Raw genomic sequence first — 14,824 nt, 5'->3', positions numbered from 1 at the left:
TAACCCAAACTGCGTTTAGCTTTTCTATTTTCCATTTTCCCCTTTCCCGAAAGCATCTCCTTCCGCAATTTGCTGAAGTTTAGCTGGATGGAACCATGTAAATGAGCCAAACGTGTAAGCCAAACTAACCTTGACACCCTCAATTCCAACCGGCTGCAACAGTTTTGGCCAACATTTGCATATCGAATGGCAAATGGCAAATGGCAATTGGCATCGCATCGCATCGCGATTGATTGGCCCGTTCGATTGGGTCGATAAGGCGAACAGTTGCAATGGCAACAGTTTGTAAGCAGCTCAAGTGCAAACCGCTCTAATAGTGTGGCAACAAATCGATCAATAAGTCGGGTCTTTTGTGGAATCGGAATCGGAGCCCCCGACCAGCGGAATTCTCGAGTGCCACCGATGCGTGGCCAGGTCACGCGGGCCAACGGGGCGGATGCACTGAGCGTGTCATTTCAAGCTGTTGCACAATCGCCGATTTGATTCGAAACGAGCTGAGTTTCAAGCGGGTTACGCATTGCATTTGTTAACAACAAATTTACAAGGGCTTTTTCGAGGGGGAAACGGAAGGGGATTCCCCCCATGAGCAATCAAGCAGAGCAAATGGGGGGAGTGATAGAGGGGGTCCCACAGCTCCGATTCAAGTGCGGCACTACTATATAATAACAAGCATGCAGTTCGTTGACCGATGAAGGCTAATTGAGCTGGAGAAAGGTAGCGGAAAGGCATTTGTCAAGTTTGATTGAAAGGGAGTTTGATTTATTGCCCAGTGAAATGCATCGATAACCGGTTTCCGATAACCTAGTTTGGTTCAGAGAACTCTAGTTTGGATTATAAATGATTTTGAGGGATGGTAAGTGCATTGTTAAGTGAAATATTTAAGGTCTTCTGAGGATAATGGCATATAAGTGCATATAAGGGTTCTCTAAAATGCATATACAAATAAAGGATCGCTAAAAACGTCAAGGAAAAATATACGATCTTTCGTACTCCGTACTCTTTCTTTTACAAATATAGTATTTGGTTTTAAATGTTTTATATGACATATCTTAGATCTAAAGAATGTTATTAGACTGAGGTCCATATAAGTCTTAATATTCGTAAGAATGCAAAGTAAAGTATGAATATCTTTCGGATATCTGCATTTTACAAAAATAGTGCCTTTCTTTCTTCTTTCCCACAAACATTTTTTTGTTTCAGAGCCTTTTGAACTTGACTGATTAATATGTCGGAATATTAATGCATCCTCTTTATATGCCCCCAACTCGTTGCCATCTTGTGCTCTAAATTGTTTTGCACTTCATTGCCCCCAGAGCTCATTTAAGTACATCTCGCCTCATTTCGCTTTCTTTACCAGTGTCTTTTTGTTTTTTTTTTTTATGTCTGATTAATAAAAACAAAGCGCAAATTGGAAAGGAAATTGCTGTCACTCACTGGCGGTGTTGTTGCTGCTGTCAGCAATTGCATTAAAACGATGCCGTTGATGTTGCTGGTGCTGTTTTCCCCCCCAAACCCCACTCGTCTGCTCTCTTAGCTGACTCCAGACCAAAGCCATCAGACTGTAGACTGTAGTCTGTAGACCCTAGACCCTCGACGATGCGGCGTTTAAATACACCGCATGAGTTTAATTTAATGCAACGCAGCAGTTTTATCAAGCAACAACAAAATGCGACGACAGCAATTGCTGTTAACTGCGTTCGCCCTTCATGTGCTCATACTTTCAGTTGTCACTGCCATAGCGCTTATCGCCCTCACCGGGTGATAGGGAAAACTTGTGTGTGGATGACGCTTTTCCCGCCCCATTCCACCTAGCCACCACCCCCCCTTGGATTACGTATGTGCTTTGCATTTGACTGCCCATTGATGTTGCCAACGCGGGAGATGCCATTGTGTTTGGCCGAGCAAAGTCTCTTCACTCGAGTTCCTTGTACACGTACTTTATGTAACACCAGTCCAACACACCCATCCATAACGCCCAACCCCACCCCCATCCCCCTTTTGTCTGGCCTTAACCCCTTGGCCACGCCCACTCTGCGACTGTCAAATCATCTCGTCATGGATATGAGCAATTGCCAGGGTTTCATCCAGCAGAACAGAACGGGGAAGGGGAAGGGTGAGGACCTGCATGGAAAATTGGCATGATATGTGATTTGATTGACATGGCAGCAGAGCTCCTGCTCCGGCGGCAGCTCCTGATCCTGATCCTCCTGCTGCTCAGCCATATATTTCGGGCCGCCCTTTGTTTGCCAATTTAGTGCCGCCCCTGTCATTTTATTCCTACACATCAGATCCGCTTGTAATCAGCATTTTTGCCTACGATTTTGACGTTTAATTTGTAGAGCCGAGTTACGTCAGCAACATATCGGTAGGCCTGTCAATCAAAGGGTTTCTCATTCAATTTGCAGCTCATACAGAATATGCACTTAAAATAATTACATCAGCTTAAATCAATAAAATATCAGAAATTATATGCATTTGCTGCAAGGATTCTTTAGAGGTTTCTTCGTTTTTATAGCAAATTTAAGTGGTCTATACTTGCCACTTATAGAATATAAGGGTTGATTCGAATATCTTTTATAAGATAATGTTCCAAACATAATTTGTTCGTGTTCTCTTATTTTGAATATACTTTTAGGGTTGATTTTTTAAAGTGTTCCTTAAATAAATATGTGTTTTAAAATAAATGATTACTGTTGAAATGGTTTCTGATTTAGAAATAATTTAAGGGTTGCCCGTGCCCTGTAAGTTGGGTTGCCACAAATAATACATTTTTAAAAAATCCTAGCTTAATCTTTAAAATTGGAAACTATTTCCCTTACTAGGCCCCCATTTTTTTCCAAGTGCACCTAGAAACTCCAACATTTTTGGTCACATTTAATGCAGTTACGGCATTCGTTGCCCGGGGCAATTCAACAGATATTTTTGCCCACAATTTTCGGTCGTGGAGTCGTCGAGTTGTCGAGCGAGAGGGCCGTGCGAAGTGTTGACTCTGCATGTGGGCAGAAAACAGGGCAGCAACAAGCTTCGTTAGCTTGCCAGCCGTCCAAATAGACAACGGCCACTTTGCAGGTCCTATTCCACAATTCCACCATACTATCCACTATCCAGTATACGCTATACGCTATATGCTATTCCAGATCCTGGCACCAACCAGCTCTTCCTGTTGTAGTTACAATTCAAATTCCGACTGGAGCTCGCAACGAGCCCTGCAAAATATGCTTCATGCTACGTGGGCCGGCAAAAAACATGAACAATAAAAATGGAGACAATAAAGTACAACTACAACGGGCCAACTTGATGGCACTAGCAGAACAGCAATAGCAAAAACAACAGCAGCACGCTAGAGCGGCGATAACGGTGGCCGGCGAAATAAAAAAAATGGCTGCTGTCGCATTTCCGGTGCCAGTCAACATGGCGGATGCCGTGACGCCGCTGCCGACGCCGCTTTATGAATAACCAGCGCCAGACACAAAATACGAACTACAAAATGGCCAAAGGTTCATATTTTTGAAGCTCGTTATGGTTTAGGTTTAGGGGTATGCAAAATGTGGAGCGAGCGAAAAGAATCAGCCAATTGAAAAATAAACACAAATAGCCTATCACACAAAAATGACACTATCAACACACCGACGCGAACCTTGAAAAATTCGAAATTTATGCATTGAAATTGAAAAAATAAATATTAATAATGAAAAATCAATTTGTGATATCAAATTGGCAGTGCGAGAATAAAATATTATTCGATAATAATTGGTTTTTTGTCTGGTGGAATGTTTCGGATTTGATTTTTATGACGGTTTTCTTTTCTATTATTATTATTAGGCTTTGTCATAAATTGGTCTAATTAGAGCATTGTGAGGCTTAAATTTATTTTGATTTATTTTTAGCAATAACAAGAGAAACAAATTCTTTGAATGTTAATTAATAATCGACATAATACTTAATTTATATTCAACGAATTTGATTGTATATAAAATATTTAAGCTTGTATTTCGATCAATTTTTGAGAGTGTTTGTTTTATTTTTTTTAATGGCTGCATTTTTTATTCAATAGGTTTTTAATTTCTAAAAACAAAAATTCTTTCAATAGATCGCTTTTTATATAGATATTCTTCTGGGCTTCAGTTTTCGGGGATTACTGGTATTTGTTTTGCGACCTCTTTCTATTCATTTCAGACCCTTCAAGTCATGAAAACTTAATTGAATTTTGATTGCCCATCACGAGGGAACTTGCACATCGCACTAACCGGCACCCTTGAATTTTCATTGGTTTTTTAATGAAATTTCCCGCTTTTTTTTGCAGCTATCGACCGGCGGCGGCAGCGGCAGCTCAGTCGACGACGCCGCTGGCAGAGCGCCTGCAGCGCTTTCGATACCGCCAGCAATTGCAATTGCAACAAGAACAACAATCGAGCACTGATATCGACCATTTATCAGCTGAACAAATAGGCATAGCAAATTGGCCGGGGGCAAGGGTACAGGGAAACCTCGAAGGGAACCCCTTCGGCGGGAGAGCTCCAGTTGAAGCTGAGCAGCAGCAGGAGGAGGAGCTGCCCCCGGATCGAGTGCTATATCCAGACTCGGAGCCGGAGGAGGCAGCACCCAAGCGGCGTGTTGTCATCAGGCGACGCATAGTGCGCACCACACGCAGTAATCCACAAGCTCAGGAGGTAGCCAAGGAAATCAGCAGTGATATCCAGCCAACTGCTGGTGGAGCCAACGGACGCAATCTTGGCTGGCTTACCAGGCTGCGCAGCTTTGGATCGAGCAATCGCCGAAACCAGGAGAAGATTGCCCCCACACCGTTGGCAAACGGCAATCAAGGAGCACATTCTGCTGCAAGCAACCCCAGTTGCAACACAAATCCCATCATGGCCGTCCTGCGTACTATGAAACTGAAGGAGCGCCTGGTCATCAGCCTGGGCGCCACCCTCGTCCTGCTCACCCTCCTCCTCATCGTCGATGTGCAAATGGACTTCGGGGTGGCCAATCGCCACCTGCTCCAGCAGCAGCACCAGAAGATCCGCCTGGGCAACGACTACGATGCCACGGGCGGCGGTGGAATGCTGCACGAGTTCAAGCGCAAATTCCTGCAGAAGAGGTAAGTCCACATTCTCGTGCCATTATACGCAAAATCTGACCCATCTATTGCTCCAGTCCCGCCATTAATCAGCGGGTACCTTTGGAATGGGGGTTCGTTCATAGGGTTAAGGAGGAGTATTGTAATGAAAACGGACCCTCATTAAATTAATGAGGCATTAGTGCAAGCATAAGGTAGCCGAAATTTGGCTCAGTTTGTTAAGAGTCATCGGAATTTAGCATATCAAAATTAGGTTAGTAAAGATTAAGCTAAAAAAATGTTGTAAATTAAGATATAGAAATAGGTTTGTATGTATGTTTCTTGTTTATTGGCTAAACAAGATTGAATATATAAGTTCATAAAATATTGTTAAGCTGCAAATCCTTTTTTTTAGGTTGCCATGACCATTGAAAAAAATCAAGCGAGTGCCAAAAGGCCCTGAGAATTTTGTATTATACTTTTTAAACGAGGGGGATTTTGCCAGGGATTCGGTTTTTTGCAGTACCGGTTTTGGTAGCCACTACTTGTAATACAAATTAAATGGTAATTTTGTTATACATTTCCAGAACATTTGATCATCACAATAAACATTTTTTATGAGATTAAGGACCACCATAAAATTTTAAAAAATTATACAATTTGAGAAAGACCATAAACCATATAGCACTATTTCAATGCGTTTCAGCCCGTTTCGCTTTGAGCCCCCTAGGAGTGGAAAACAGCGTGTTGAGATTTACTATTTCCAAGTCTGACCAAAGCAACCGTAGCACCACTGGCCATTCAGGGGGATTAAAAATTATGCGCAAATCGCAAACGGGGTCGGGCCATTGACTCCGGCAAACAGCCCTTCTTGGTTTGGTGCCCCGAGGCGACTCGAACACGGCAGGGTACATAATTCAATTTAGCTGAAATGCAACAAAAGTTGCAATAAAACTTGGTTGGCCCCGGCATTAAAACGTAATTTGCTACAAAACATAAACCCAGGCCCAGCAGGGCGAACTTCTTGGGAAGTACAAGTACAAAAAACGGAGGTACAAGCACGGGAGCGTCATGTTAATGCCTTTTGCCATAGAGAATATATACAGACGTTTTACCTTTTGAACACTTCATTTTTTTTTGTGTTGGCCACTTTTTGCGTTGCGTGCGGTGGGTGAAAGTGGGTGAGAGCCTGGGTGAAAGCCTGCCTGAAATCCTGGGGTCGGTGATGGTCTCGGCCGCCATTTTGCTGCGGCTGGCGGAAGTCGAGTAATAAAACATCAAAATGACGCAGCAAGGCGCAAGGGAAACTGTTAAGACCATCCTTCCCTCCAGGTCCTCGCAGGACTGCTCCACTTCCTCCCAGGTGCAGCAAACGACTCCGGTTCCATCGCATCCCGGCAACGAGGCATCCCGACATCCCTACATCCCGGCTGGTTCGGTTCCGTTTGCCGCTCCATTCCGGCAACATAAAACGCCAATGTTTAGCCAGTAAATATTTAATTAATTCATAAGCCGCCTGCCAGCAGCCCCGTAAAATGAATGCCTTCGGAAACCGCTCCTTCGTATTTGCTGCGTCTGAGGGATACCCCATACCATACCATACCATCATTCCCACCAGAACCACCCATCAGGGGCACCGAAAACCCCCTGCTATCTACTTATGCGCCATGGCAAATGCAAAATTATGATGCCTCCATGCACTGAGTCGTGCAGCGCGGCTGTGAAGCGTAATAAATTCTATTTAAGCATCAAATGCTTGCCCGTCTCCATCTTCAGACGCCCCTGATTTCATGTCTTGTCTCCTCGGCTCCACTTCTCTCCTCCGTCTTATAATTTTTTAATTATTTCATTAAAAACTGAAAACTGAGGCAGCAACTTGGCAATGCTGCAAATGGTGTAAAATGTTCACCGTCCAGGCAGCCAAGGGAAAATTCATTTTCTGTGATGATTCTCGTTTTTAGGTTGTTATCAATCTTTATTTTTTGTTTTCCTCTGTTTTTTTCAGAGAGTTTCTTAACCCTTTTTTAATTAAAGTGGGTGCAGCTGACTGAGGCTCTAGGAATAGCATTTTGATATATTTTTTACTTGCTTAAAATCAGAATAATAGAATTTGGAAATTTACAATGCTTTTATTGTAGTCAATATCTAAACTCATAATCATAAAATGGAAATAGTAAATCTATCATTAAATATTTATTATTCAAACAGAATGGCTAATATAAAAATGATATAAAATAAAAATTGTTTTTTTTTTTACTTCTCTTTTAAAAGACACGTTCGATTTTCCGTATTTCCAATGAAAAATAAATCCCATAACTCAAGCTATTGGGTCCCTCTATGAGTTTGTGGTTAAATTCTTTCTTTTAAACGATGGTCAAAATTGTAAACCATTTTCATGTCCGATATTTCCGTAATTCGAATGGCTATCGGACTGGGAACCCAAATCTCCATAACTTGAGTAATTGGCTCCCGATTTAGTCGTGGGATACCTCAATGAATTTGTGGATGAATTTTCTGATATTCTACATTAAAATATTTCTTTTGCACGAGGGTCAAAACTTTGACCCATTCTCATGTTCGATTTTTCCGAATTTCCAATGGCTTTCACATTGCGAACCCAAATCTCAACTTCTAGATTCCATAACTTGAGTAATTGGCTCCCGATTTGGTCGTGGGATACCTCTATGAATTCGTGGATGAATTCTCTAATATTCTACATTAAAATATTCCTTTTACACGAGGGTCAGAATTTTGACCCATTTTCATGTTCGATTTTTCCGTATTTCCAATGGCCTTCTGACTGGAAACCCAAATCTCAACTTCTAGATTCCATAACTTGAGTAATTGGCTCCCGATTTGGTCGTGGGATACCTCTTTGAATTTGTAGATGAATTCTCTAATATTCTACATTTAAATATTCCTTTTACACGAGGGTCAGAATTTTGACCCATTTTCATGTTCGATTTTTCCGTATTTCCAATGGCCTTCTGACTGGAAACCCAAATCTCAACTTCTAGATTCCATAACTTGAGTAATTGGCTCCCGATTTGGTCGTGGGATACCTCTATGAATTCGTGGATGAATTCTCTAATATTCTACATTTAAATATTCCTTTTACACGAGGGTCAGAATTTTGACCCATTTTCATGTTCGATTTTTCCGTATTTCCAATGGCCTTCACGCTGGAAACCCAAATCTCAACTTCTAGATTCCATAACTTGAGTAATTGGCTCCCGATTTGGTCGTGGGATATCTCTATGAATTTGTGGATGAATTCTCTAATATTCTACATTAAAATATTTCTTTTACACGAGGCTCAAAATTTTGACCCATTTTCAAGTTCGATTTTTCCGTATTTCCAATGGCTTTCAGACTGGGAACCCAAATCTCAACTTCTAGATTCCATAACTTGAGTAATTAGCTCCCGGTTTAGTCGTGGGATACCTCTATGAATTTGTGGATGAGTTCTCTAATATTCTACATTAAAATATTTATTTTACACGAGGGTCAAAATTTTTCCCATTTTCATGTCTGATATGTCCGTAACCCAAATCTCAACTTCTAGATGCCCTAACTTGAGTAATTGGCTCCCGACTTAAACGTGGGATGCCTCTATGAGTTTGTGGTTGATTCTCTAATGTTCTAAATTAAAATCTTTTTTTAGCTATTCTCATGTTCGATTTTTCCGTGTTTCCAATGGCTTTCAGACTGGGAACCCAAAACTAAACTTCCAGGTTTCATAACTTTAGTTATTTTATTCCGATTTAGACGTGGGATACCTTTATGAGTTTGTAGTTAAATTCAATAAGCTCCTACATTTAAGTTTTCTTTTGAAGGTTCATATCCAGGATCTTGACATGATTGGATATAGCGTAGATGGCATGTGAAAGTACTTCACTGAAATCCAATTAGGACTCCGTTAAACCCGTCCATTAACCCCAGGACCGTGACATCGCTTTCGACTTGCATAAACTTTCACCTATGATCCTGTGGCCGCCCTGTTGTCGCTGCAGTTGTTGCAGGCGCGTCTATTGCCATTACAGTTGCAGTTGACTGGTTAATTAACCGCAGCACATGGGGCAGCTTATGTGGCCAGCGTTTCGCACACCACGTGACACTTTAATGAGCAAAGTTTCGCCAAAGTGTAATTAAGTGCGCTGCACATCGATCAGTGATGCTATATAGTGCCATATAGTAGCATCGCCACCAAATAGGGCCATATTCTCTGTATCAGAAAATCAATTTTGAACGAGCCCCATAAATAAAAGCGAGTACAAAGCGCGAGAAGAGCTCCTCCTGCAAGTGGGTGCACAAAAGGGGGGATTTAAATACTTATTAGCACATAAAGTGGCATTATGCGGCTGCCAATAAAACGCGAGTGCGAAATCCGCCCAGGCTCGTTACGGCGGAAAATTCTTTAATAAGCCTCGGAGCACTGGAAAAGCCGCTTTGGCGCCCAGATACCCAGAGATATATTGTCTCATCCAACCTGGGGGACATAATGTTGACAGCTTCTCGGCTTGCCGTTGCCATTTTGCCATTTTACCCATTTTACCACTCTTCATTCTGTTGGCCTATCTGCTGTCTCGGCCCAGACATTCTCTGGCAACTGTTAATTGAAAAAGTTTTGCATTCTCCCAAGGCATCACACACATGTGCACAGAAACACCTGTCTGCCTGACGGATAAGACAAGAAGCAGACAGACAGACAGGCAGGACTTTCGCCCCAAAAACTTGGTATACAATTAAAAGAATATATATTCTGAGAAAATGACAATTTACGAAAAACTCAAATTTCGAGATTTTGGCCTAATGATGTGCACTCCGTTCAGCCTGCTCAGCTCACGAGTGCCTCGTTGGCAGCTGGTTCTGTCACTCGGCCTAATGGTCACACAACTGCCACATAATTCTAGGTTTGCCACCCGGGGGACATATGTATGCTAACGAGCTGGGGGAGGAATGGGGGGATGGAGATCGGGGACCAGGAACAGAACCTGGTTATATCTCGAGCATTTCACCAAGCGCTTCTAAGAGTCAAGGCTAGCAAAATGGATGCAACAAATTCAAAAACTTTAATTCATTTTTCAAGCACTCTTTTTGTCTGAAGCAGGCGCTGTCTAAACGGCTGCTGATTACCACAGCACAAGGACAGTGGGTTGTGTGAGGAAAATATGAGGCAAAAATATAGAAAATGTTATGATATAGGAAATAAACAAAATACTGAAAGGAAGTTAAGATCTCTTCTCATAAGAAATGCAGAAAATAGGTTTAATATTTACCAGTTTAAACTTATTTGTGTTATGTTGGCCAAATATAAAGCATATAATGAGGGAAAAAATTATAAACAAAATATTGGAATACTTAAAATTCTGAAAGCTATATACAATTTCTTAGTCAGAGCATTTACATTAATAATAACGGTTTTTTATAGTTATAAAAGTGGTTTATAAGTGGTGAGGTCTTTGTAATTTTCTAAGATTGTCTTACTAAACCTCTCATAAAAAATCCCAAATCCCAGATATTATAGCAAGTGTTCCCCATAATGCAGCCACTGTTTAGTCTTATGTGGCATGTGGTTGGGCCCCTTGAAGTGCCTGCAATTTCAGTTTATTGCAGTCGAGTGAAGAGTCCCATGTGTGTCTGGGCTAGTGGGTGGGTGACGGGCGTGGTGGTTCGTCTTAAATAAACGCAACTAAAACCCAAGCTGACAAAGTTTCGGCTTACCTGCAAGTGCGTGTCTTTGGGAGCCTGGCCAGGGGGCACTTAGCTGTCTAGGTTGCTTCAGTTCAGCTCGATGGCTGCCACTAAAAGCCAGTGGGCCACTTGGCAGTTGCAATTAGCAACGAGAGCCCACCCCAGAGGTAGAGAGTTAGAGACCATTGTCAAGTGCAACCGTCTTTGGGGACTCCGCTAATTATGGGACATTTTTTACCCTTCCATTTTTAATGCGGCTCCTTTTAACGCAGTAACTCTCGCTTACTTTTGCTTTTATTGCAGCAACTCCTCGGGCTCCAAGGAGGCCTCCACACAGGCGGCGGCCAGCCAGAGTGGTGGGGCAACCAGTGGCCAGGATGCGGCTGCCGGAGCCTCGGGCGGAGCAGCCGGACCCGGCACATCGGGCACCTTATCCACCCGGAAGCCCATACCACACGATCGCTATGTGGATCTGCAGAAGCACCTGGTCAGTGACGAGTACTCGCATGTGATTGTGGACAATTCGCCGGATGTGGCCAGGGACAATCCCACGCTGGCGGAGATGCTGCATCGCAAGGCCAGGTGAGTGAGTGAGTGAGGTGGCTCATAAAAACCAGTAGCGAAAAAATTCAATTTCCCCTAAGAGGAAGGACATAATGCTTACAGTTTTTTACCTTCGAGCCCGAGCCACTTTACCCCCGGTACGTGGTAATTGATAGTGGAGGCGGGTGGTGGGGATGGTGAATTTACGGTTCTATGAGGGAAAGCATAGTAAAACGAGAGGAGCCCGGCAAGCAGTTACGGCACTTTTCGGGCTTCAACGGAATTGAAATGATTTTTATTGAAATTTACGCTCCATTTACGTGACACATTTACGTTTTAGACATTTAGTCTTTACAGTTGAGAAAAAGATTTGCTTTTGATTCATTTTTGGATTAAGAGAATCTCCTTTTGGTGCACAAATATATTTTCTTCAAAATATAAGAAGAATAAATAATAAATTGATATGGAAAACTTGTGTGAAATACATAAAAACCAAATAGTAAAATATAAGGCCTGCTACAAAAAACATTTCTTGTGAAATATGTCAAATGATTTTTAAAGTAAATTTGCATTTACCCAAAAAAGTAACATAAATATATTGTCGGTGAGCAATTATTTATCAAATAAATATATTGTCAAATTTTGTGTCAGGAAACACATTTTTAGGAGAAGAATGCAAAATAAATTGACATGGAAAATTCCTGTTAGTTCATAAAAAACGAAGCCCAACAAACAAATTTTCATAACAAATATCAAATTTTTATAGCATGGTAACTGGTTCTTAAAGTAAATTATAATGTATCCACATATATGTTAACCATCATTTTAATTTACTTACGAATATTTTGCTTTAATAACAATAAAATAAGAAATAAAGAACTCCCCATCCAGATTGGTAGCAACTTTAGAACTGTGGGTACCTTATCGAGCTCTTAATTTCTTTAAGTGTAGGCCCCCAGAAATCGCTCTATGCCCACATCTTTACGGGCATGTCTCTATCTGTCGCTGGTAAGTGTTGCCTGATTGTTGTTGCCGGTGGCAACTGTTCGCTTCCATCTTCCCGGATGCCGACCGCCGATAACGTTGATGAGCGTTTGCCTTGTCTCAACATGGCGTATGCGTAATTTCATGCGAGCACAATCAAATAAAAGTGCAATAAAGAAATCAATGTGGATTTGCAGCGTATCTGCGTCAAATGCCGGCGGAATCTCTTCCTCGATTTCCTCCTTGGGTGTTTCCGCTTTTCCCCCTCGAGACAGCAATGAAATTTATTTCGACGAGTTTTCATTTGATTTTCTTTCTCGGTAATCAGCTTAGTTTTCTACATCTTCCGCCCCTTTCCCTTTGCTTTTACAATGCGTTTGCCGAATCGTTTTGGCAGTCTTTATCAAAATTGAATACGTAGCGTATGAGTAATTTGATTTGCTTCAATAGTTGCCGAACATTGCCCCAGCTGAAGTTGCACAAAAATTGGGGGAGTAGTGGCGGAAAAGTGGGGAAAATCGAAAATGGCTAAAATGCAAAGTGGCAAAAACTTGTCAAACTCAAGTTGTTGTTGCCGCTGTTGGTGTTCTTGTTTTGCTAGCGCTGGGTGGGTGGTGTCTGAGTCTCAGTCTGAGTTGGCTAAGTGTGGGCGTCGGCATTAGCATAAAATGCTTGATTTTCTAATTTATAGCACATCACCGAAAAGCAAGCCGGAAAGTTTGCTACTTTTTTTTTTCCATTTTAGTGTGTCGCACGTAGCAAAATGCAAATTTCATTAACAAGCGAAATTGCTGGCAGTAAATGTGCAGGGGGGAAAAAAGGTGGCTTAGGGTTTAGGTTTACCTGGTTAGCCGACACAAGAAGTTGGGATGCTCTTGCAGCTGAAGTGGAAATTTTATAGCCGTTATTTGTTTGAAGATTATTTGATAAGTACTACTTGTATGGCGATACTTAGTTTTTAGGTACTCTGAGTTTTGGCTGTAAAAAGTTTGTTTCAAAAAATATAAACAGAAAAGTAGGTTAAAATATTCTGTTCTTTTTTAAGTACATTTAAGTACACAAAGAAATTTCTTTAATTCTTAAAGATTTTATTTTAACAATGTTGGTAAGAAACCATTGAAACATTATATTGTTGTTATAAGGATAAGCTTCCAAATTGAATCACAATATCTTCTACAATCTTATGCAAAGCAATGGAACCAAGCATTATTTTTGTTTAAAACATTTTAAGATAAAAGGACAATTTAGTAGACAATAGCTAGTTCGTTACTTTCAATTGCAGTTAAGTTCCCACATCCTTATAACGTATCCCTTTACAACTAATCAACCCAAAAAGATAGCAAGATAGATCTGAGTTGGCTGAAACAGGATCAAGGCGTAGCCCAGCTGCCGAGGCTCCATCCCAATCTCCTCCTGGTTCCGATTCCACTCCTGCTGTCGCCCGTCGCTCGTTCCCGGCGATATCTCATTAAAATTCTGTCGCCGAGCTCCCCACATGCTCCACGTGCCCTGCTCCCTTATCTTCCAGCCAACATCAACTCCCCCCTTTTAGCCAGCGGCTTAGTCAGCACTTTTTGGCCCACAGCTCGGGTAACAATGCAGAATGGAGAAAGAAAAGACTACAACAGCACCACGCTGCAGGTGAAAAAAATGTGACAAAATGCAAATGCGCCTAAAATTACTAGATGAGTTATTACCAACAGCTGCTGAAGAGTCAGGTACACGCCAAACTAGCGACCACAAAAGCCTGTCCGGCATTAGTTGGGTATATAATTACGGCAAAGTTGCCGCTGATTCAGCTACATTTTCGCCAAGTTCCTAGTTCCTAGTTCCCAAATCGTGGGGTCGTGACAGTGTCCTCAGCGCGCGGCTTGCGTTTAATTAGTATGACAAATTTTTAATTAGCCTGCAATTGCGACCCCAGCAACGGGCAACGAGCGGTGACAGAAATCTTATTTCGAGAGCGAATTACAAACGGCTAAAAAGGAGAAACATCTGAAGTTTTACCAGCTGTCGGTCAGGATGCGAGTCCTGAGTTGGAATCCTGCGAACGCCGGGTAATAAAAGACTATGCTCAATGTCGACGAGAGTGTGTAAAACTCGTAGAGCTTGCTGACATTTCGGATGGCGAAGTGTAGTAGTGGATGTGGAAGATGTGCAAGTTTTCCGACCCCGCCCCATCAGCCTTTTCCCGCTTTTTCCGCGGATCCCAGCTGCAGTTGGTCTGCTGTCATTGGTTTTAATGTTCGCGCTCTTGCCGCTGAAGCTGAAGTTTTATCCCCGGCTACAATATAAGTTTAATTTCACTTTCCTTTTTGCTCTCCTCCACCCTGCTAACTGGGCTCAAAAGTGTCCGGGCTGCAGTCCCAGCTCCGTCCATTTCGATGGTTCCTCGTTGGTCCTGGCGGCCGCAAAATTTCACACGCACAAACTTTTTGCTCCTCTCCATCTAAGCAGCACTTTTGCGGCTCTGTGGCTGCGGCTCTGTGGACGCAGCTGGTCGGGGAAAACGGGAAAACTTTACTGACATTTTCTTATGGCGAA

General features: G+C 42.1%; 1 protein-coding gene across 3 annotated transcripts in view; it reads left to right on the top strand.

Moving 5' to 3' along the window:
• LOC119545853 (extracellular serine/threonine protein CG31145) overlaps positions 1–14,824 on the top strand; it is a 72,300-nt gene that overhangs the window by 41,815 nt on the left and 15,661 nt on the right. For all 3 annotated transcript variants that reach the window (XM_037851828.1, XM_037851825.1, XM_037851827.1), the window contains exons 7-8: positions 4,304–5,101; positions 11,057–11,335. In XM_037851828.1, coding sequence (XP_037707756.1) covers positions 4,304–5,101; positions 11,057–11,335 — 1,077 coding nt within the window. The remainder of the gene's footprint in view (positions 1–4,303; positions 5,102–11,056; positions 11,336–14,824) is intronic.

The sequence above is a fragment of the Drosophila subpulchrella genome, chromosome 3R (genome assembly GCF_014743375.2).
Source record: "Drosophila subpulchrella strain 33 F10 #4 breed RU33 chromosome 3R, RU_Dsub_v1.1 Primary Assembly, whole genome shotgun sequence".
Taxonomy (NCBI): Eukaryota; Metazoa; Arthropoda; class Insecta; order Diptera; family Drosophilidae; genus Drosophila; species Drosophila subpulchrella.
The sequence above is the reverse complement of the archived record's forward strand: the minus strand, read 5'-3'. Positions and strand labels throughout refer to the sequence as shown.